Genomic DNA, 24,912 nt, shown 5'->3' with positions numbered 1-24,912 from the left:
AAGGTGCCTAGAGGATTTGGTAGCTGTGACAAGCAGCCCTGCCTGCAATCCACTTCGCATCCGGGAAGTGGTCCTGCCACACATGCCATCCTCCTTAAATGAAGCTGTTGGGAGTGGCCATCAGGAGTTTCGGAGCATAATGGGGGCATCAATATTTGGCAATGACCCATGGCTCTGTTTCTTCCCAACATCTGAATCAGGACCTTGAATCCTGGAAAGGTGGTTCCCACCTCTGGAATACAGGCCAGCTGCCTGTTGTGGATGGGGCTACACTCCCTTCTAAAAGGAAGACGTGCATAGCTTGGGAGACTCCTAGATACATCTTTGTCATTGGACACACACATGATCCCTGTGGCTGGTATGTTTGATACGCGAGCTATAACTGGGATAACTTGCCACCAGAAGCCACTTCACCACTTTACTCCATGCACTGGTAAACTCAAGATATGGAGCACCCCTGAAGCCTGGTCCAGAAACTCCAACTACGGTATTGCAGAATGCAGCAGCTAGACTGCATGCGGTGCCTCTGTTAAAAAAAATCTACACTGGCTTCCCAGATGCTGCCAGGTCCAAGGCTCTTGTGCTGATAGACCACTTGGGGTCCAGGATACCTTAAGTCCCACCTGAGCCTTTCTATCCCAGCTTCATTGCCGAGATCACCCAGAGATGGACTCCGCTGCAAGTTGGGCATTGAGTGTTGCTGGTCCCATGCTGTGCAACGCTCTTCCAATAGAGATTTGACAGGCCTCCTCACTTTCGAATTCCAGGCCTTCTTATGCCAACAGGCCTGTGCAGCTGTTTTTTAAAAAAATGTTCTTGACTAGCCAGTCATTTTAATGATTATTTTGTACTCTTAAAATGGTGTTCCACGTTTTATTGGATACATAGTTTTGTATAAAATATGATATAAAATATTGGCAGTATACAAATACTTTAAAAAAATAAACAGGTCCTCTCGTGACTGCTAGATAGGGCTTTATGTTCTAAGCAATGGCTGGGGAAAGAGTGTGTGGGAGAGTCAGGAAGGCCCCCTCCCCAGGCATCTCTGGCGAATGGAAGGATCCTAGCTAAGGTGAAGTGCACCCTCTTGTGGCATTGCTTATGTGAACATGTTGCTCTGTTGTACATAAGCTTTCTAAGTGACTTGCCCATCATTTGGGAATTTCCCCACAGAGACAACCTATTATTAATGCATACAAGTCGAGTGACACTTGCTTCCTGCTGATCTACTCCTTCCACTTTAAGGGATGAAAAAAAGCTATGGTGAATCTTGCTTGCATGTCGGAACTTCAAATTAACCCTCCCCACTTCCATAAAAAAAGGTTAAGAGCAATCAGCTATTCTTTTGATGGTTGGTTATTATTAAAGATTAAATACAGTACTCAGCAGAATCATCAGGCCGATTAAAAAAATTGTGTATCTAATCATTCATTCGAGAGTAAGTTCATTTAGTCTGGCTGTGTACTCGCAGTGTAACACCGTATTTTATTTTGTCAGTCAATGTGGAGATCTATTCTACCAACGATCTAGTCCCAGTAAAATGTTCCCTAGAATTTTAAGGGTTTGAATTGAAGAGGGAAATAGGGGCACTCATACAAGACCTGCCTCCAATGTCCCCCCCCCATCTGACCATCAAGCTGAGGAACAATACTGAGACAATATAGACAATTCAGAACTCAATGGACCATTGGTCTGACTTGGAATAAGGAAGTTTCATAGGCTCCAATGCACACTCCTGGAATCTTCCTTCAACTAGAGTGCAAAAGGAAGCATCTTTCCACAGGGGTGGGTCAAGTGTATAACCCCCGGTCTCTCTCATCACGCAAGCCTACCCAGACACCTTGTTTTATCATGTAGAGCAGTGTTCTCCAAACTTGGGTGTGCAGCTGTTTTTGGACTACAACTCCCATCATCCCTAGCTAGCAGGACCAGTGGTCAGGGATGATGGGAATGTAGTCCAGAAACAGCCGCACACCCACGTTTGGAAAACCGTGATGTAATGCCTAGTTTCTCATTTTATTCTATGCCTTTGCCTTAACTTTTAAACAACTGGGCTCTCTTGTCTTTGCATAAAGTGGAAAAGTCAGGAACTCTTTGATAATATGGCAATAGGCTGGAGTTAGCCAATATGATCTGAAAGAGGCTTCCCTTCAGGCATTCAATTTTTACTTTTCTCATTGTTGCTCAACTGACCCTGTGGGGTGACCTCCATTGATGAGCTGCCTGGCCTTGAAGGAAGATTTTCTAGTACAGTGGTACCTCGCAAGACGAATGCCCTGCAAGACGAATTTTTCGCAAGACGAATGCGTCTTGCGATCTGATGGTGACTCACAAAATGAATACGTTTTGCAAAAAATTCATCTTGCGAATCACGGTTTCCCATAGGAATGCATTGAAATTTAATGCGTTCCTATGGGCAAAAAAAGAAATATCAATGCATTCCTATGGGAAACCATGATTCGCAAGACAATTTTTTCGCCAAACGAATTGACTCCCAGAACGAATTAAATTTGTCTTACGAGGCACCACTGTATATGTGCTGCCAAAGCGAGCACAGAAGCAAGTTTTTCTGACCTGTCAATAAATACCAAAGGGGCAGCAGAGAGATGTGTGTCCTGTCTGGAGGCGTTATAGACATGTAGAGCCAAGGCCCTGAAACAAATAGGAAAAGCAACAGACAACTACTAAGGACCCTCGAGGATCCTACATTTTAGGAGAGGAGAATTCTGAAGAAGAGGGGAGAAGGCACCCTTTATTCCACCCCTAAAAGAGGGGTCAACCCTTCCCTACAACCTGGCTATGCTAACTGGGGCTGACTTGAGGTTGGGAATCCAACATCTGGAACACCACAGGTTCCTATCCCCTGCCTTGATGGAAAATTCACTTTTTCCTATTTTCTGCTGTTTTTACACAAACTCTGCACCTTTCCTTCTGTTACCCAGGAAGTACACATTTCTATGTGTAGTAGGACTGATCTGCTGAAATACGAGTTGAGCTGAACAAGCCATTAGGAAGCTTAGCCTTGATTATTCTCAATTCCTTGGCCGCACATCTCTATGCATGGATTAAAAAAGGTTAAAAGACCCTTGACAGTTAAGTCACGAATGACTCTGGGGTTGTGGCGCTCATCTCGCTTTACTGGCCGAGGGAGCCAGCGTTTGTCCACAGACAGCTTCCAGGTCATGTGGCCAGCATGACTAAGCCACTTCTGGTGAACCAGAGCAGCGCATGGAAACACTGTTTACCTTCCCGCCGAAGTGGTACCTATTTATCTACTTGCACTTTGACGTGCTTTCAAACTGCTGGGTTGGCAGGAGCTGGGACCGAACAACGGGAGCTCACCCCATCGTGGGGATTTGAACCGCCGATTGGTAAACCCAAGGCTCAGTGGTTTAGACCACAGCGCCACCCACGTCCCTCTCTATGCATGGATAGTTGCCATCAAAACCTTCCTGGTATTATAATTAATTAATTAATTATAATACCGGTAATAATAATAATACACAAACTGTGCTATCCTAGTGCACAGAACACTTAATCAGAAGAAAGCTAGTATTTAATTTGTATCTTTAACTCGTTATAAAAAGCCTGTTACAGCAGCTAACATTTAGACGCAATCCTAGTGCACAGAACACTTAATCAGAAGAAAGCTAGTATTTAATTTGTATCTTTAACTCCAGTTATAAAAAGCCTGTTACAGCAGCTAACATTTAGACGCTTGAGACATAATTATATTTGCATTGTTTTATTAGAAAAAATACTCAGGCAGGGTCTACAATCATCTGTCAATTAAGAATGGTATACAATGAATGCAAAAAGAAATAAAATTTAAAAATACAAATACAAACTATATCTGAAAACACCTATTTGGCAATTTTATAACTTTTTTTAAAAAAAGAATCAAAGTAATTGCAGGTGACCATATAAGTTTAAGCGGTAACTGAAGTGCTCAAGCAAAATTAAAAAATAAGAAATAAAAATAACTGCATTGTTTTTTTTAAATAGTAACATTGCTACAGATCTTTATGAAATACCATTATTAAACGACTATTCCAGAACCATTCCATGTTAGTGGTGCTTATAATCCACACATCGATAAGGAATTCAAATGTATATAGACCATTCTAAACTCACTGGGACCCAAGCAAGCATCTCATCTTCATTAAGGTAGACCCCAATTTATGGCATTGGAAAAGCTAAGTTCTCCAAGCAGAGTCTAGAGTTTTGTTTTTTGCTATTTAATTTTTAAAAAAAGTGTAAAAACAGCTGGTATTTATATTCACTGTAGTAATGCAAAAAAAAAAAAATCCTCCTAAACATGGAGGGTTAATCATGCAGTTTGACTGCATATAGCCACCATATAATATTTTTTTTTACATTTGTTCCTTCCAACAAGCAAGGAAAAGAATGATTTAATATCCCTTACCAGCAATGAGCGCTGTAAAAATCCTAAGGATACTGTGCATCCTTCAAAGGTTTCTGGAAGGATGTTCAATGTGTTTTTTTGTTTTTACAACAGTAGTATATAGTCTCTTAGAAATCCAAAAGACTTTTTTTATTGTTAGGAAAGGTGCTTGCTTTTAAACAAATTCTTCTGGCAGCACTAATGAATTACAATATCCTTCCATATTATTTCTACCATAATATATACATCTCAACTTCCATGCCTCTAGAAAAAACATCTACATTTCATAATATAAAAATATATTACAAATCTGCAAAATTATTTTACAAGCAATGTCCCATTATCTTTCTATTTCTCTCTCTCTCTTTTTTGTCTCCATATAAGACGAACATGGTAACACATATTTTTCTATTCCTGTAGGTTAAAGGAAGTCCATAATTTCTTGCTTAGTAAAGCCAGGAAGCAATTCAATTTTCTTTTCATAGCCAACTTTGGTGCATAAACGATTGTATTTTTAAATGCTTCTTCTTTAAAAAATACAATTTTTTTACAACTAGAAAAATTTAGGCCAAAAGGAGGGGGAAGGAGAAGGAAGATTTCTTTAGTAGCAAAGAGGAGTTTTAAAGGCCAAGTAGTAAACAAAACAACATTGCTACCATCTTCTGTAGAGGTTATTAAAGTTAAGTCTTACTAACATACAGTAATAGTCCTTATGGAGAGGATCAGATACATAGCAACACTTAACACCGACCTGTTCCTCTTGAACGTATATTCCACCAGAAATGAAAATATGCCACCACCATTTTGCTTAAACATGATACCACCACTTGTTATGCGACCACAAGTTCACGAAAGTGACAATGGATTACTCCGCACCATACTCTTGAGAGAAGAGTTCCCTCTCTAGTGTGTATTTATTTCATTTACCAAATGACACGATCCCAAGAAGCTTGCTTACAAAAAAACACACCCAACAACAACCACGGGGAGGGTTGTACAGGGCAATGTATTAATTGCCAGTTCATCCGATACAGGCTACGCCGGGGTGGGGGGTGGGGAGAAGGTTGCTAAAATAAAAGCTGCAAGCATGCAAAGCCTTTGAGAACACCCACTATACTGCCAGTATATTTTGCTTTCCTCCCATCTCCTATCGTACCATTCCATGAAGGCATACAGATATATAGGATCTGTTCCATGTATATAATATATTCCATAGATGCACCGAATTCATTCACAGAATGGTTTACCAAGCGTAATAGTTGGTGGCAGCTGGGTGCAGGGGAAGAGCGTAAGGTGGAGGGGCTTGACTAAATGTGCATTTTCAATTCTAATTCCACCGCCAGTGAATAAGATGATAGATGAGGTGCCCCCGCTGAGCTCGTTTTTACCTCTTCAACCTCTTCTGTGGCATTGTTCTAGGGAGGAAAAGGAAACATTGCATTGGTGGCTTCCCGCAAAAACGTCAAGGAAACTTAATTAGGAAACTTGTTAACAGGTTCACAAATGACTCTCTTCAATGGCTGTGTCTGCGTGCCGCGTTAAATCATGTTCAGCCTGATGTGTGCAAGCTGGAATCATTCCATGTGAGCCTTGGGCATGCAACCAGGAGAAAGGCTTCAGAAATCTTCATTTTGCTTCCCCTTCAACTCAGTTTGCCCTTACGTATGAATTGGGGCTTGTTGTTTTATCACTAATTATTGTGGATCGTTTTGAAGCCAGCCACAGTTCGTGATAAACCACAATCCCAAGTTTGGACAACAAGCCAAGTTTAAGGGAAACCCACAACAGCAGCAAAAGGCCTCCATGGTCCTTTCTCCAGCTGTGCAGAAATGTTGCACTCTGGTACTAGACAGCTCTTCAGACATGGATGTGTCTTGTGAAAATGTGGTTCAGAAATTATGAGCACTGGCCCCTTAGAAAATGTGCACACTGCCCAAATAAAAATCAGGAGTCACAACCTCAATTTTGCACAGGATTCTGTTTTTCATTTTTCACATGGCAGCAATTCATGGCCAGCACAGAATCTCCAGTACATATCTTCGATCATGTGTTTTATTTCTGATGCTCACAATTATTATTATTTTTACCAAAAGCGAACTTTACCTTGGTTGCAGGAGCCAAAATGTCACTTTACATTCTCAGAGCATGTAAATTATATCTAGTTAAGAAAACACTGTAAAAATTTCAAAAAATATTAGTAAATGTATTTTATGAAGACTGAAAAAACTGGCAACAACAAAAAGAGCAGGTACATTAACTTGGAAATCTTAATGGCAAGAATCCAGAGAGTCTAGTGCACAGTGTTTCAGTGCTATATCGGGTTTGGGTGATTATCCAATTCAGTGGCAGCCCTACACCACATGGGGTGCTGATGCAGAGGGGCCCTCCAAGCTGATGTGAAGCTCTTCAGGAGTTATAAGAAACTGATACTGGGACGGTGGGGGGTTGGAAACTAACCATTTATTGTAATGCCATTTATTTCAAAGCAAGTGCAGTTTGGATTGCAGTTTAAATCTCCTCAAAACAGCTGGAGCACATTTCACTACTGCATCATGTACATCTGAAAACCCACAGGGCCACGGTTAAGAGGGTAAAACACTCGTGGCTGAATGCTTTGTGTTTATACCAGTCACAATTACTTTTGTTGCACAGTGGATAGCAGTGTGCCCTTTCCCAAGGCAAAACTGAAGCTGAGTAATCGAAAATATGAGAAATAAAAGGCAAGTGGAAAGGCTTACTGGACATCAACACCCCAACTCAAGTGTTCCCCACCTGGAATCCCATACAAATGTCCATAAAAGTATATATATCATATATCGAATTGCGTCAGGGGAAAAGGTGTGGCATAATAATACGTAAACACATGAAGCTTCCTGATACAGTGGTACTTCGGGTTAAGAACTTAATACGTTCTGGAGGTCCGTTCTTAACCTGAAACCGTTCTTATCCTGAGGCACCATTTTAACTAATGGGGCCTCCTGCTGCCGCCGCGCAATTTCTGTTCTCATTCTGAAGCAAAGCTCTTAACCAGAGGTACTATTTCTGGGTTAGCGGAGTCTGTAACCTGAAGCGTCTGTAACCTGAGGTACCACTGTATAGCACAAAAGCTACCCTTAAGCTAGTGCTGGGCGTGATGGAGTTCTTTAACTAGCAGCAGCTCTGCATGGTTTACGGATAGCGTTCTACCCATGCCTACTGACTGACTCACTGGGGGTTGAACCAAGGGCTTCCAGTATTCAAAAGAAGAAAAAGAAGAAGAAAGGGAAGAAGGTATGCTTTTCTGTTAAGCTATTCCTGCTCTTAATCTCTGATTGACAACAGCAGTTAAAAAAGTGCAGGAACACAGAGTTTTCCTATGACAGGAGAAAGTTTTGTTTTGAATACGCACCATATATTCAATACAACATTTTCTTTTAAAACATTTCAGAATATATTTGGGGGGGAAATGTACAGAAGATTTAGTGGTGGGCACCTTTAGGCATTAATATAAACAAATCTGCTTTTACAAAGCTGATTTAGATAGAGAATCAAATCTCAAGCGGCACCTGATGCTCAAAAACGGATTACAAGAGCTGACAACCCCCTCTCCCCAAAGTGGAAAGAAAGTTGTTTTCAAATTTAAAAATTGCACTGAGCACAGATTTCAGAGTAATACCATGTGTATTACAGGCCAGGAATAATTAGCATATATTTATTAAAATATATATGAGAAGATAAATTTGGACTTTTAAAAGTTGGTATACAAAAATTGGTATACAAACCAGCATGATCTTAACAGAAGTGATCTTTCAGGATTCCACTGTGTGTACCTCCTTTACTAGACTTTCTGTACACCAAGCACAAAAAAGTAAAATACACGTGGTAAATATACACATTCCCTTTTCCTGTCACTATAGTTTAAGAACTGTTAAATGATCTCAAACCTCAAAACTTAACTTTTGATGCTGTTTTTGTTGGAAGTTGATGTATTGGTGTATCAAATGCTATTCACTTTCTCTAACTTCTGGCAATAAAATTCAGGTGAAATTAAGAATACTTGGAGCTCTGCTTGATTGACTAAAAATAAATTGAAATACATATCCAGGCATTAACTGTTAGAATATTTTCCAATTCTTTTTAGTTGCATTTTCTTATGTTTTATCACTGCTGGGTCTTCCACCCATGGCTCCTTCAGTAGGAAAGTGAGGATATAAATCAAATTAATCAAATGATAAATAAAACTTAAGCTAGCAGCATTACTATTTTTGGCATCAGCTTCAAAAAGTCAAGTGAGGCTTAAGGTCATAATGAGTTGAGAACATTCAAAAATTTAGAAGTTACCTGTATATGTTTGGGTCCAGAAGCAAGGCAGCATCTTTTGGTAGTTTTGATAAATGAACTACTTTAGTTTTTAATTGATGTCGCTCACTTTCATTTACCCACACGTCAGGAAGACTATGAATTACAAAAAAAGGGTTTAAAAAATTATCAACCTTTTCCCCCAACCATAGTTGTTCTAAACGACATTTAAAAACAAAATCCTCACTAATGAATTTGCACTACCATCAGATTAGACAATGAACATGGTCTATGAGTGCAATGGTTTTCAGTATTAATAGCCTTGCTTAGCTTACACATGAACATTAAAGGGAACCAATGTTGGATAACCATTCAATGACGACGACAACAACAAGCGTATTCTCAGGATTCTATTTAATGCAAAGTGATGGCAACATTGCACACGAGGAAGCACTGTATATTCCTGATGAAACAGCCATGGACCATTAGAAATTAGCAAAAGGATCAGAGTGTGGTGCTTTCCTGTTCTCCTTGTCATCCAAAAGACGAGAATACTGCTAGATCCTGCACATGACTCTCCTAGGTTTTTTGAGATGCTAAGCCATAAGGCAGCAGAAATGTTTTAACTTCTTTTGGCAATGAAAATCCTAGCCTGTGCAAAAGCATGGATTCAACCATCATCATCCATTATAATTCAACTTGTATCATGATGAGACAAGCAATGCAACCACTCTTGGTTTAAGAAGTGCCTCATAGTGGCCATACTTCCATTTGCACACCACAAAAAAATAGCTTTAAACAGAAATAAAAGCTGTCCTGCATCCAACAAGCACTGAGAATACCTTAGAATAATGCATATAAAATGAATTCCAGTTTCAACAGGTGAGGAGAATTATAAGGAAATTGCAATCGTCCCAGGCCAGTGTTTTTCATAATGATAGCAAAACACGTGAAACACCAAAAGACGAAGATGCACTAATATACAGTTGACTCTTCAGTGCATGCATGCATGAGCAATCTCATGGCAAAATCTGCTGGGATGATAGACTTAGGATGCAGCAGATCTCTGGCTCAAGTTGGCATCCCCAACCTTAGCTCAGCTGAAGATACATTGGCATATCTTGCTAATTTCTAGGCTGCTTCCAGTTTTCAGTCCCCAAAAAGGGGTGTTTCAGGGGCTGGACTTGATCCTAAGCCTGTTCATGTGAACTGGCAACATGTGAACTCTTTTTTCCCCTCTGCCAAGCTTTAGTAGTGCAGCAGCAGCAGCCAGCCCACTGCTAAATGGAGTTTGAATCTGGTGTAGTTTACACCACCTTGCCTTACGGCATTTCTTGTGCATAGGGTTGCTCCCATACTCACATATCCTCTGGTGTCCAGTGAAGTAGCAGCTTTATCTTTCCAGACTCCTCTTTTCTCTTAGCTATTACCTAAAAAAAACCAACAACAGTCAAAATAGTTACTGGGCTAAAATCAGTTGACTAGCACTCATAACCATGCATGGGAAGCTTCTTATCACTCTGGAAACAGCACTGTACAACTGGAATAAATTAGGCAAATTGAATAAATAAGCACAGAAGTATAGACTTCACACACACTTTAATATCTGGAGCCCTGGTGTTGTTTTCAAATCTTTTCATCCTGTGAGATACTTGCAGGAGTGAATACATAAGTAAAGGGAAGGGAAGACAGAGCTGTGTCAGGAAATCAAACCTTATGAGGAACAGTTGAGGGAATTGAGTATGTTTAGCATGGGAAAGAGGAGACTGGGAGGAGATATGATAGCCATTTTCAAATATCTTAAGAGCTGGAACAAGCTTGTTTACCCTCTCCAGAGGGTAAGCACTCAAACCAATGGCTTCAAGTTACAAGAAAGGAAATTCAAGAAGAACTTTCTAACAGTAAGAACTGTTCAATGGTGGAACAGACTCCCTCAGGAGGTTGTGGACTTCCTTGGAGGATTTTAAGCAGAGGCTGGATGTCCAGCTGCCATGGATGCTTTAGTTGAAATTCCTGCATTGCAGTGGGGTTGGACTAGATTCCTCTAGGGGTCCCTTCCAACTCTACAATTCTATAACCTTTTACCAGAAAATATTCTTTATAAGTAATGTTAACTACGAACTTGAAAATGGCAAGGAAGGTATTTATTACATTATTGCAGCCAATTCCTGGGTGCATATGGTGATGCTGGGGACCACTACTAGCTTCTGCCTCCAGTCTAATGCATTACAATATTAACAAAATGCAGTGTGTTTGTGTTTGTACAGTATACAATGTGTGTATGGGAGTCTTACACACAAATGAGACATTACAGAGGAACATGACCCCTGTGGTCCCTACTAATTCTACAGTTCTATTATTCTATGGGGATACTGCTAGACAGCATCTCCTCAGAAAAATAATAGTTGAAAAGACATGTAACATGTCAGTATTGCATTTGCTTTCCTACTGCTGCACCAAGGAAATGCTAACACAAGACCATGTGCTTTTATCCCCAATGTTTTTATGCAGCTTGCCTTTTAAATTTCTGTCTAAAGCTTGCTGGTTGAAGGGATGCAGAACTGAGATGGAAGGTGTTTATTTCATCTCTAGAAGCATGGGGAGACAGCCACAAAACTCTTGTGGAAGAAGAATCACCTCCTTTAATGAAGCTCTAGAACGTTCCTGGAACTGACTCTGAGCTGGCTCAAGGGGTAAGTCGGACTGCAAACATTATGAAGAAGAACTGGAATTCTCCTACGCAAAACAAACTGTTCAATTTTAAAGCACAGATCTTTAAAAGGTCAGCTCCAGCTGGGAATTAAGGTTAGACCTAAGTAAATGGAATTCTGCTGACCTCTTCTGGAGAAGAGCAGAAATACAAATGCAGACACTGTAAAAGAGCTGGCATTTTAATTTTTATTTTGAAGTCTGTCATTCCATAAGTTATAGGGCTTAGACCCAGTTATCCTTGTTGCCCCTGCTGAACAACAGTAGGGTTGACATAATTCTTTCCCCCAAGTTAGTCATGGTGCACCTCCAAGTTTCCTTTGCAACTGCTACTACTCTGATCAGGAGTAGGGATCCTCAGACCCAGGAGCAATGCAGCCGTTCTAAAAGCCTTTCAATATGTCCCTCCACTCTCCCCAGGACATGTGTCTCTCCATCCCACACATCTCACCAGCCATGCTCTGCACCATCCTCAAAAATTTTTGCCTATCTGGAATGTGTCCTTAAAACCATTGGTTAATGGGACCTGGCCAGTGGGCCCCATCATTATCTCCCCAACCCTCACTTGGGCCAAGTTTGACAGGTAGGTAGACTTGTCAATCACTTGCAATCATAATGACACCAAAAGCTCCCCCTTTTCCCCTGCACAGTCTGAAATGTAGAGCCCACAAAGCAGGTTTCAAAATGCTCCCACAAGTCCCAAACTGATCATAGTCTTACAAAGCCTTTTGCCCAGGGCTTCTCAAAAAACACAAATCATGTGACTTGCAGTGTCGGCAAATCCCTTTCAGATAAGCCAGGTTTTTAATAAAAACACATGATGTCCAGTGCAGGGCAGGTCTGTTTGGTACCCCCCCCACTGGCTAAAACTGTGATAACATCTGTCGTTTGCCAGGATGGAGATCGGTGCTCCATGCACCAATGCCATACAATCCATATAAATTTGTCAACAAAGGAATGAGGTCCTCACTGAAAATGATTCCCCGCCCCTGGTATGTCCCATGTTCTGAAGGCTTGGAACGTGCTGAGGGCTCACACACTTAACCCCTCCTTTCTCAGATGTCCTGTAACCTTAAGCACTCTTCAGTAATAATTCAAATGAAGAGGGAAAGGAGGCTGCACTGCTATAATTGAAGCCACGGCCCCACTGTTGCAATGCTCCGGCTGGTTCATGCAGGCTGCTTGCTCACGAATCAGCTGCAACTTCTGTGATGGGTGCCTTTTCTAGTCATGAAGGCTCCTGAGTGATTTGGAGCAATGGAAGATCAGGGTTCTGTGTGATGCAGAGGAGCCTCGGCAAATAGAAAAAGGCTCCCCCCTGCAGAAGTTACAGCTGAACTCATAAGCATTCAGCAGGAGCAGTATAACACAAGGAACAGGGCTAAAGCTTTGTCCCACTGCGACTTTGTAATTTATTTCCCTCTTCAAATGCAAGCAATGACAGAAAACTATAGCTTCTACCGGTATGATGTCCAAATTTGGCAAACTGAGGTTAGCACTAACCATAGTATGCCCAATTGAGACATCACAGGCAACTGGGTTTGAAGGAAACCTAGAGACCTAAGAAAGCAAAGTTCACAATCTCATTTAGCCATGACTCCCATTTAGTGGCTTTGGGTCCTCTCAGTTCCTCTCAGCCTAATCTATTTCACAGGATTGCTGCCAAGAAGTGCAAAATATAACCTCCTGCAAAGTGTCTTACTACCATTCCTGTATAAGGAACATTTTGAGCAATCAAAATGCTGTGAAAATGAAATCTGCCATGAACATGTGGACATGCATATTATCTAAGTAGCGTTTAAAAGCTGAACATCTTATTAATATAAGTACGGAAGAATACTTACAGTACTGTGAAATACGACACTGTGGCCTTTTCCTAAACTTTCTATGTGAGCAGAAAGGTTGAAGCAGATAGCTCGATGACGTATGGCGTCCAGAGTCTGCGCATCGAAGAAGTCATGTGGTCTTGCTAAAGAAAGAAAAAAAGCCTTCAAAACTAATGGAAGAGCAGGTTAAGTATTCAAATACTATCATGAAGCAAAGTTTACCAGTTAAAAATAAATTCTGATCAGCTTCGGAACAACTCCCTAAACTAACTGAAATGTTCTATACACTTGCTTTTTGGATGGGCAAGCATCTTATAGATGTCATCCTGTTTGAACTGTGCTTCTCTCTAAATCTACTCTGTCCAAACTTAACACAACCAATACTAAGAAAAATGGTGCTTATAAAGTGAAGACAAGCAGTCCCTTTAACTACGCTTAAGTAGCAGTGAGCTAGCCTTTGGAGATGAGCAATTTCTTCAGGATAGTACATTCAACTGAAGGTTCTGCCTTATATACAGACTCTTTCAAAAGGTTACAGAAGAACAAAATCATACTAGAATTGCTTCAACTATACTAACTCAAAAGAGCAATAATAACCAAATACTCAGTACAAAAGGTTTTTATTCACATGCAAGCCTTGCCTGTAGGGCATTATATAAATTTAAATTTCTCTATTAAAATTAATATGATGGCTGCCCTTTTGAATTATAAACATAAAAAGCAGTAAAGAAAAGTAGTCAAAATCACTGTATTTTATGAACATTATGATGGGGGAAATTTCTTAATCATTTACACCTGGTGGAATCTTATTAGCAATATCTAATCAGCATCAGTTCTTAAAGAAGAGAAAGAAAAAGTTATTGACCAATCTCGGAACCGTTGTAATTTCCACAATAAAGACATCAGCAAAGATATACAAATCATTCATATCCCAAATTCCACTTAAAGCAAAGCAAAACAAAAACAAAAGTAACAAAAAACAGGTTTATCACATATACAACCAGCAACATTCTGATTTTTCCAGTATTCTTTCTGCCTTGGGGGCAAACTTAGTAATGAGTCTTATAATATATTTCAGATTATATTGTAATAAAAAGGTGACCAGCAAACCGGCAGGTTCATCCAAGAAAATTATAGTTGCTTAAACAGAACATCCCCCTAAAGTATCGTATAATTTACAAAACAGAATACTGTGAACTAAGTCTTCTACATCACATTATACACGTAAACAAAAGCAAAATAAGTACCGTATTTTTTCCGTGTATAAGACGCCCCCATGTATAAGACGCCCCCTATTTTCGAGTATTCTAAATTAAGGAAAACACCCATCAGCACTACCAGTGTATCAGACAAGCCCCAATTTTAAACCTATTTTTTTGGTTTAAAATCCTAGGCTTATACACAGAAAAACAAGCCTTAAACTTTTCATAAAAACAAGCCTTAAACTTACAGTTTTAGCTGAGGAAGAATCAACATCCTTCTAGGCCTACGAAACCATTAGTTGGCAGTCTATACGAATCAGTGTAATTTGCTTTCATTTTGTACTAAAAGTTATTATTATGGACCATAGAATTGTGTTCCACTAACTAAGAGAAAACTTTTAGCAACCTTGGGAAATGAAATCTTAAAAGATCTAGACAAATCTTTAAATATACATACCTCAAAAACAAGCAATTTAGAACAGTTTAAGATTAAACTTAGATGAGTTCTTACTTATATATAATGTTAACTGCCAAATCTTCAGAACATTTCATTTAAGAGATATAAAAATTATACATCACTAGGAGTTTTTAATTATGCAAGTTCTGCCCACAATACCTTTCACTCACATCATGCTAGTTTACTTAAAATGCTAGAAATTGAAAATATTCTGAATAGATGGAATAAAAACTGCAGAGGACTACTTCAGCACTGTTTAACTGCTACTGATATTCTATTTTAACAGACTGTACAAATGTCTTAGCTCAATTAAAACAGTTCTCCAAACCATGGTCTGGGAGATCAGAAACTGGAATCACACACTTCTCTTCTTCCCTCCACTTTTAAGTTTAGCTCCAACCATAATTAGTGTTTACCACCCAAACAATTAGAAACCCTGAAGTTTCCACTTCTGGTTTGGAGGTAGGACAAGCAATTTTAGGCATTACAATTATGCTCAGTGCTAAACTGCAAAAAGAAAGAGAAGAAGATTGTGTGAAGGGGGTAGAGCAAGCCTCTGAATTGAATCTTAGTACTGCGAACAAGAGAATCCGAGGACAGAAATAAGACTGAGCAAACATGCTTAAAAACTTTTAGGGAAGCAAATATCCATGTGACTGCTTATGTAATTGGGTTATGAAGGTATCTACAGCAAGAAAAAGGAAAAAATACATTTGATTCAACTTTATACATTCACTATACAAGCTAACACATAAATGTATTTACTGACTCATTTACTGCAACAGTAAGGGAAACAAAGACGTAAAACTGGGGAATCAAGTTTCAATTCCCTAGATACCACTAATGCAAACACTGAAAACTAATTCTAAACCTTTTACTTGAGATAGCCTTGATTTTTTAAAAAAGGTAGCTTTAAACCCTTATTCATCACCTTGTGTTTTTTTTAAAAGCAAGCTGCAGCTTGTTGTTTAGCAAGCTTCCCTCATATTTTCAACAACCACAAGAGTGTTGAAGTACTGCTGGTTTATGTAACATAACTATGCAATAGTTCAATGCCAAGGAAGTCAAAACTGGTGTAATGAAATTAGTCGAAACTATAGGTACAAACTTTACTCTGCAGTTTTGTCTGCAACAGAAGCAACACTTGAAATTATAATTAACAAGAAATTAATAGGTTCTGCAGTTAAATGAAGTGCTGCAATTTTATTTCCCATATTTACCTTCCATTTCAGCGAATAAGCTATAGTAGTTTGGGTCAGTATTACTAAAATTCCAGCAGAAATAAAGGTAAAATTCGTCTATAAAAGGAGGACAGAACTGCACTTTACTATGTTTGTAAACCTACAATTTTTAAGTCTTAGTCAAGGTGTTTGTTTCATCTAAAGTCAAACGCTTTAAAAAATAAAAAAGGAAAGAAGGCTGGGTACTTTCTGTGGCCTCCAAACTTGGGCTAGAGGTGGCCCAGAAGCTGCAGCTGGTGCAAAATGCAGTGGCTCAGCTATTCAGGATATGGAGCAGGATATCGCTGACAAGTTACCCCACTGTTGAAAGAATTGCACTGGCTGCCAATTAGCCACTTGTGCTGCCTCTGGCATGTAAAACCCTATATGGCTTGGGACCAGGATACCTGAAAGATCGTCTCACCCCTAATATACCCAACTGATCACTGCACACTGCAGGTGAGGGTCTCCTGCAGATACCATCTCATCAGGAGGTCTGTTCCACACAATGTAGAAATCCGGCCTTTAGTGTTGTGGCACATGCCCCCTTGGAATTCCCTCCCCTTAAATACTAGACAGGCGCCGTCTCAGTCTTTCCAGTGCCTACTGAAGACAACGAGACTTTTAAGTTGACCTCTTTCCCAGTCTGCATCTTATATTGGAAGGTAAAGGGGCCCCTGACCATCAGGTCCAGTCGTGTCCGACTCTGGGGTTGTGGCGCTCATCTCGCTCTATAGGCCGAGGGAGCCAGCGTTTGTCTGCAGACAGCTTTGTCCGTGGTCAGCATGACAAAGCCGCTTCTGGCGAACCAGAGCAGCACACGGAAACGCTGTTTACCTTCCCGCTGGAGCGGTACCTATTTATCTACTTGCATTTTGACGTGCTTTCGAACTGCTAGGTTGGCAGGAGCTGGGACCGAGCAACGGGAGCTCACCCGGTTGCAGGGATTCGAACCGCCGACCTTCTGATCAGCAAGCCCTAGGCTCTGTGGTTTAACCCACAGCTCCACCTGCGTCCCTGTATATTGGAAGGTACTGTTTCTCAAACTTCTGTTGCTGCACTGCAACTCCCATCTAGCTAGGGATGATAGGAGGTTCAGTCCAACAACAGCTTGGGACCCTACCATAGTTTGAGAAACACAGTTTCAAGGGGTATTTATTGTTGCTTGCCACCCTGGGCTGTTATGGGAGGAAGAGCAGGATATGCCTTCAATAAATAAAATATACTGTACAGGAGAAAATGGAACACAATGTAGTGGTGCAGTTGATTGTGTATCACATTCAGCTGGTAAAAGTGGATGACATAAACTTTTTCTTTTTAAAAAATGCTTGATTTAACGAGTTTGATCACATATACATATATACTGCTTTCAGTCAAATGTGCAAACTCACTTCCAATGCTGACATATATTAATTACGTTGACATTAGGGGATAGGAAAACCCTACTTGTGGCACTGATTTGTGATGGCCAACTAATGCATGCAAATCATCACTTGAAGCTGCAGGTGAAGAATGCCAAACATGCCCATATGAACCGGCCCCACAGCCTGACAGTTTGTCCCCTTCAGGTGTCACTGAGCATGATGCCCATCAACTCTAGCCAGTGCAGCTCTGTTTGTGGCTTGTGCTAATGGGAGTTGTAGTTCAAAATGCCTGGAGGGCATCAGAATGGGAAAAGTTGAAATCAGCACAAATAGGAAGAAGAGTCATTTTAGTTTTTAATTTCTGAAGTAGTACCGTGGTAGTTTTAAATTAGTTCCCAAAATAGATAAATCCTGTTGGGATTCTGAATAAAGACGGAGCCCATAAGACCATTTAGTCAAGTTTTGGTCTGTTTTTATTTTTTAAAGGAATATGAACCAAACAAGAAGGGATGGCGCTGATTGGAAGGTGTTTGACTGCAATGGTATTCCTAATTGAGGCTGCTTCATCTCCCTCCCTTCCCAGGTTATGTATGGTTTGCATCTTGGCACAAGAGCACAAGGGTTCTCATTTTGCCACTCTCAGCTAAGGATGAACATTCACTGGGAGACAGGAACAACAGTTGGAGCATGAGAAGAGAGAAGGCTGGGTTATTGTGAGTCAGAAGGGTTTCCACCAGTTAATATATTTAAACTGGGCTGCTTCAGGTGCATGAGTTTGGGAGTGCTCTCTCCACCTCCCATTGAGTTTTACATGCTTTGAAGATCACTGACAATATGGATTACTACAGGCACAATGCTGAGCTTGTTTTGTCTATGGCTAAGACAGCGAGAGCATGGAGGCACAGTACTGTGCTCACTACCATCTGCTCCCTGTCCAGAATGAGTTCCCCATGCCCCTTTCTTGCTAGTTTTAATCATGCTTAAACTTTACATCTGCACTGGCCTTATCTCTTTGCGGCTCAGTCTTTTAGCAGTGGTTAAATGTTCTCCAACAAAGTGTGGCATCAGCCCTCCAAGAGAGCAGGGTACAAAACCTTCACACATCCAACCTCCTTAAACCTAACAAATTACTATAGAAGTCAGTGGCACATAAAGTATGGTACAGCTACCGTCTATGAAATTGTGGTGCACCCAATTTCTGGACTTAGACAATAGTATGATTATAGACACACATTAGTCTAGAAACTGATCTGAGTCCAGAAAAGAACAGAACCCCTCTTTTTTTCAGGAGGCCCACAGAATGTTCCCCTCTACTGTGAAGTACTTGCATCTATTCTGGCTGGCCGAGTTGTGGAAACGGACCAGCTGATATAAACATCTCTATCACCCTGTATCTTACATAAAAGATCTTAAATCAAAAGTTGAAAACAATGGAATTTATAGGCTAGCAAAAAACCATTAACTAAAAAGTGGACAAGTAGTCAAGAAAGGTAGTTTTTAAAGTTTATGCTGCTTATTACAGAACTGTAGAAGTTTCATGTGCTTACGTAAAGAGCGCCTCCGCTTGTTCTTTAACTTCCTTCTTTTGTTCATTCCAGCTTTAGAAGGAGATTCTTCTTTAGCCTTTGGCTGGTTGGTAACTTTTGAAGAATTCTGCTGGCTGAAGTGTGTTGGCACATGACGAGCCAGCCCACTCTGAGATGCAAAGCTCGCATTGCACCCTCCAACAACACACTAAGAAATACAAAATCAGAAAAGCCCAATTAAATCATCATAAGGAAGCTACTGATTCATTCTCACTTTGCACCGCTGCTTCTTTAACAAAGGAACAACATATTCAGGCAACACATTAAAAGATGCTTATTTCAAAAAGAATTTCCTCTTCCCTGGACGTCCCTAATGCAGATCTGTGTGTGTTAACAAGGAATGATAGTTGAATCAAAGCTGACCTCCAAATACTCAAGCACTCAATCCATTCCAATTATACCATGCAAACATATGCCTTGTTCTAATTTTAAAAATCCTGAAATCACATCACGTGCAAGGGTACAATTTTCTTGCATGCTACACAACCACCATCCATTCCTATGAGTATTTCACATGGGTAAAATACTTGTTCTCCTGGCCAAGAAAAGAACCTTAAAGAAAACTAACTATTATAGAAAATTTTATTGCAATCAATTTAAGGCTCCTTTCTACACATTTCCTTGAGTACTGTGGTTGAAGTGGATTAGGTGGTTATGTTCCAAAAAAGCAACATGAGCCAGCTCCAACCATAGGCATCAAAAATTGCAGACATTACAAAGACCCGTATGAGCGAACAGACGTCAAGCAGTCTGCTGTTCAAGGATGTTGAGGGCATGTTTGCCCTTGAATAGCATCAAGCTGCTGAGAAAAAACGTCAATACAGTAGATAAGTAAAAGCTGCTACGCATATCCTTACTACTCCCTGAAGGTTTCTCAGTAAGGAATATTTTGAATTCTCATCTGTGCTGAAATGTTTTCTTTGGATAGAAGCATGTACTTTGCAACCCAGTTTATCAAAATGTAATTTTGTCTGCTTGGGTTCCAAAGGTGACATTGTTAGGAGAACTTCAAATCTAGTATTATACTTAGTATACCAGCCCCCACACCCTAACCTGCTCCTAACTTTATATGCGTTTAATGTACCATCTCATACACAAGCTACATTCATTTAACCTGAGCAGAGGACCCCAACGATAGAAGATGAAAGCCACAATAGCATGTGCTATCTACCTACTAACTGAAAATCATTTTATACAGAAAACTAAATCAAGGCCTAAGGTTTTGCTAAGCTGAATTTTCCTGTAGCTTAGTTAAAGTTTTGGGGTATCATCCAACCTTACAGATTTCCTAGCACAAGCACTTTCAGCTGCACAAAGGAACTTTCCCTCCCTCTGATGCAACCCCCAAAATCTGTTATGGGTTTTCCAACAACCCTCCAGAACAGATTCAGGGGGCATGTGGGGAGAAGGAAGGGAAGTACCATTGCACATCCCAAAGTGCTTGAACTAGCAAAACTGTTTAGTTAGATACTGCCCTTAACCTACAGCAGCATATTTTTGCTCCTCTTGATATTGATGTTTTCAGAGACCTGAAGGCTAACAAAACACCACCCAAAATTGGTTTGGACAATAATCTTTTGGCTTAAAACACAAATATGAATGAATCTTGTGGGCATGCACATAGCTCCTTCACTGCTCCCTTTGTGGAGGAAGCCAACAATTCCATCAACCACATTTTTGTACCACTTCACTATTAAGAAAACCTTGATGAGATTCAATATTTGAAAAAATATACATTAAAAGCATTCCAAAAAAGGTAGAAATATCAGGAAGTTCAAGAATACTTTCTCATTTCATTTGAATCAGAAAACTATATTTAACAGCTCTACATCAAGCCAAACTATTAAGACAACTTCAAACCATGACTTCATATTCAAAACCCTTAACCATAGTTGCCCAGTTCAAATTAAACAGGAAGCAGTACTTAACAGAAGACTTCTCAGTTTGCTCACTTGCTCATGTGAACAGAAGAGGAAATGGGCTGTGGCCAAAAGACTTGTTCATATCTTTGCTTATCAAGCCAATGTGATCATCCAAACACGGTCGCTTGTGAAGATGACTTAGCTTTTACAAAGCTCTCGCTTTAAGTTAGACAGCAACACAAACATCTTTACATTCCTAGAACATTTTTGTAAAAAAAACCCACCATTGTACCTTAGCCTAAATTGCACACTTAATCTAACTGAGAACGAGATTAAGTCTGAAAGTGGGTTCAATTCCTGTTCTAGAAATGGCATTTGAGTAATCTAGTCTGACTGAATAATCCCCAAACTGCAAAATCACATGAGTTAAGTGGCCTGATTAGATAGGCTGCAAATGAGTGGGTGCATGTGGTGCCCATGGTCGTGATACACACATCTACCTACAATACTGGGAAATGTAGTCATGAAGTAAGAAAGGATAGAGATCTTCAGAAATGTGTTTTTTCCACCCTTATGGATATCTGCACAGGCAGAACTGCAGGATCTCAATGCATGCATGGGACTACGTAGGAAGAAATGGGCAATTTATATTTGTTAAGAGAAATTAAGACTGTAGAAGAGATATTGGTTCTACTTGAACCGAACCAAGATAGAAACTTTTCATGGAATCAAATGGACTGAAGAATAACATGGGCTGGGGTGAGAATTTGGATGGTTGTCCTCAAACTGAGATCAGAAGTTGATGAGGATACAGGCAATGGACAGCCACCAAATTTAAACTAGTTAGGATGATTAGGAGTTATCCACAATATTCCAAAAGGTATCTTACCTTAAATGGTTTGTCACCACTGTGCGTCAGCATATGCCGCTGCAACCAGCTCTGACTTGTTGATGGGGTGTTATAGACTTTGCAGCCTTTCCATAAGCAGACAAATACCTAGTAAAAGAAAACACAGCCATTAAGGTAGGGTGAATGTTCACCTATTGCATTATTTTAATATCCAAACTCAAGTACACTCTCAGTTAAACTTTTAAAACTCTCAAGTGAAGTGTGAAATTGTTTCCTATAACGATTTCTACGGCTGTAATTCAATTTGGTGCTAGAAAACATGACAGATTTCTGCTGGGAAAGAACTTGAATTTTTTTAAAGAAACACTTTTGAGCTATGAGAACAGAAAAGGTGCAAACAGAAGAGAACCACCAGCAGGTTATAAAGATTAAGGATGCTGGTAAATTTCTAGTTTAAGGATTGGACAATCACAATCCAAGGAACTGACACAGTACACTATCAACAGCTTTATTAAAAAGACATGTAAAACCTCTAGGGCTGATTTTGAGGGCACACAAAGGGGCTGCATGGGGGACAAAAGGAAGACTGAGACCCACTGCACAATCCAAGTCTGTTTCAGCAATGTATGGACAGCATACAACTCAGTTCCTTATGAAAGGCTTTTGATGAAGTTTGGTAACTTTAGTTCATGAAAACTGATGCCATAATAAATCATTAGTATTTAAAGTGTCACAGAATTGATGGTTTTTGCTGCAAGAGATTAATACTTGTGTCAGCCACATGGCTAAATCATGATAAATGGAATGAACTCCTTAAAAATGGGAAGAATATAAAAATCAAAACCAAGAAATTAACAGCAGGATCCTAAATATTCATCATTAGAAGAAGCAAATATTTGTGATGGTCATTACCTCTAAAATTCAATTAGCAATTATGTGAAAAATCATGGAATTAAGGACAACTTTTAAAAAATATAAATCATGGGTGGCTAGCCTTAGGATGAAGGGTATGTAATAATAATCACCCTTTTTTTGAGCAAAGGGCATCAAGACTCTCAGGGCCACATCAAAGTGAATGTGCCTCTCCTTTTCAAAAAGGAAACTGGGGGAGGGGAGTCCTTAGAGAGCACAAAAGCCTTTTAGCATCACAGAATCAACAGCAGGGGACTTGGAGATTGTCAAAAATTCACACACGTGTGTGTGTGTTTGTGTGTGTATGACTAATTTTGGGAGGCCATATACAGACTGCTGATTAGCCATCCCAGAACTAAATAAAGCAAACACATGTCTGTTGATGGTTACCATGAAGGATACTGAACAAACCTGCATGCCCATATTTAGACAGTACCTTGCTAGCTATAAGATGATCCTGGGGTGGGGGCAGAACTCCACCAAGTACACACAATTCATAGACCCAGAAACCATCAAGCTACAACTTCTCAGACTTACCAGGATTCAGCTTCAGTTAGGTAAGACTGCTGATCTGGCTAAGAATGGCATCACATTCTTAAAGGCAGTCCTGAGAAAGGGCTATAGTATATTTCAAAGAACTGTGGGATACTTGGGGAGTAATTAGGAAGACACGTTCTTCTCTATTTGATAACAGTCTCCTTGTTCCATCACAGAAACTGCAGATAGCTAGCATTTTGTTTGTGTGGAGACCCCTGCCATTTGTGCAGCTGAAGTCCAACAGCCTTATACTAGAAAAGGATTTCTATGCTTTAATTATTCAGGTTCTGAAGACAGCTGTTTCCCCCTTTTTAATGTGAGTATTCTGAGGCTTCTGCTCGTGCACGCTGGGAATGGCGGACATAACATCTGCTCCGCTTCAACGGTGGTGTTTTTTGTGGTGTTTTTTGGCGGCTGCTTCGGGAGTATGCAGCCTCCCCCACCCCTCCCGGGATGCTACGGACCCTGCAGGGGGGTGGGGGGCTGGGCCGAGCACCTGTTGGAGTTGGCACTCATGGAAGCCACCCAATGCGGGCACGGGTCCCATAACTTGGAATTTTAATTAGATAAAAGTTTTTGGCATGCCTCAGGGAAAAAAAATCCATTGTCTGCGGACCCAGCCCTGAGCAGTAGAGAAAAAGACTTGATTTACGTCCACTGAGAGACAAGAGGTGGAAACATCGCAGAAAGGAAGATGGATTATCTGAAGAAACCGAGAAGCCTGATAGGGAAGTGAACCCCCCCCCCTTTTCTCTTAAAGATTACACTAAACACCTTCTCTGGACGGATTATATCGGACTATCTAGAGCAGCGGGAAAATAGAAAGTATAAACTGTGTGTACGTGGAAATATAAACAATATAAAAATGGAGAATTTATATATGCTTTGATAATCTACTAAAAATCTCCCTACTGAAAGCTGGTGCTTGCTGGGACTTTTTGTGGATCAATTAAGATTTAAGACTTGTGTCATAGTCAGAAATCAAGAAAGCCCAAAATGGCACCGAAGCAGAGCGCAGCTAGTGGCGGGGGGGAAAGCCGTTGCTTGTTTTTAGAAGAGTGATAAGATTTGACATGGCTAACCCCTCACTGGAAAAGCTGTAAATCTGTTTTCGGAGGAGCTATGGAGTAGAATTTGGACACGATTTGTGCTGGATCTGGAGGGGACCGGCTAACAGGGGGAGATTAAAGAAATAAGCCCACGCAACGACAGAAAATATTTTGACAAAATCCGGCTTGCAACACAACTCAGAGGCTTGGAGAAGATTGAAAGATGTCAACAAAGACTGTTAGGAAAGGACTGTGTTATTTTGGGACAATATGTGAAGGTTTACATCAGAGGCTGAATAACAAGGGGGAAATTATTAAAAGCAAATGGCAGTATTGATTAGTAGGAAGCTCTGGAATCCGAGGCATGGGGAGTCTGAAAAATGTAGTATAATTAGGCATAATTGGAATTTTCCTTTAATTGGAATTGTATAATTAATTTGGATTTGTAATATAAAGTGTAATTGGGAATAATTTCAATGTGATTTGATGTTGTTTAATTGGAAAATCTAATAAAAATTATTTTAAAAAAATAATAATGTGAGTATTCTGCTTTTCATTTATTCTTCCACTTCTATACAGTGGTACCTTGGTTTAAAAACAGCTCAGTTTATGAACAACTTGGATTAAGAACACTGAAAACCTGGAAGTAGGTGTT

General features: G+C 40.1%; 1 protein-coding gene across 4 annotated transcripts in view; it reads right to left on the bottom strand.

Annotated features, from left to right (window-relative positions):
- Positions 1-3,729: 3,729 nt before the first annotated feature.
- Positions 3,730-24,912, bottom strand: part of AEBP2 (AE binding protein 2) — a 36,007-nt gene continuing 14,824 nt past the window's right edge. Inside the window, exons 3-10 of one of the 4 annotated variants that reach the window (XM_060279150.2) lie at positions 21,799-21,906; positions 19,009-19,195; positions 14,466-14,525; positions 13,237-13,361; positions 10,046-10,113; positions 8,726-8,839; positions 8,167-8,231; positions 3,730-5,820 (exon numbers count right to left, since the gene is read on the bottom strand). In XM_060279150.2, the coding sequence (XP_060135133.1) occupies positions 8,177-8,231; positions 8,726-8,839; positions 10,046-10,113; positions 13,237-13,361; positions 14,466-14,525; positions 19,009-19,195; positions 21,799-21,906 (717 nt within the window). In that variant the 3' untranslated portion in view covers positions 3,730-5,820; positions 8,167-8,176. The remainder of the gene's footprint in view (positions 5,821-8,166; positions 8,232-8,725; positions 8,840-10,045; positions 10,114-13,236; positions 13,362-14,465; positions 14,526-19,008; positions 19,196-21,798; positions 21,907-24,912) is intronic. The other 3 variants (XM_060279151.2, XM_060279152.2, XM_035127870.3) reach the window with 3 other exon arrangements.

Source organism: Zootoca vivipara, chromosome 9 (assembly GCF_965207765.1).
Source record: "Zootoca vivipara chromosome 9, rZooViv2.hap1.1, whole genome shotgun sequence".
NCBI lineage: Eukaryota > Metazoa > Chordata > Lepidosauria > Squamata > Lacertidae > Zootoca > Zootoca vivipara.
Note: the sequence above shows the minus strand (reverse complement) of the source record. Positions and strands in the feature narration are given on the sequence as shown.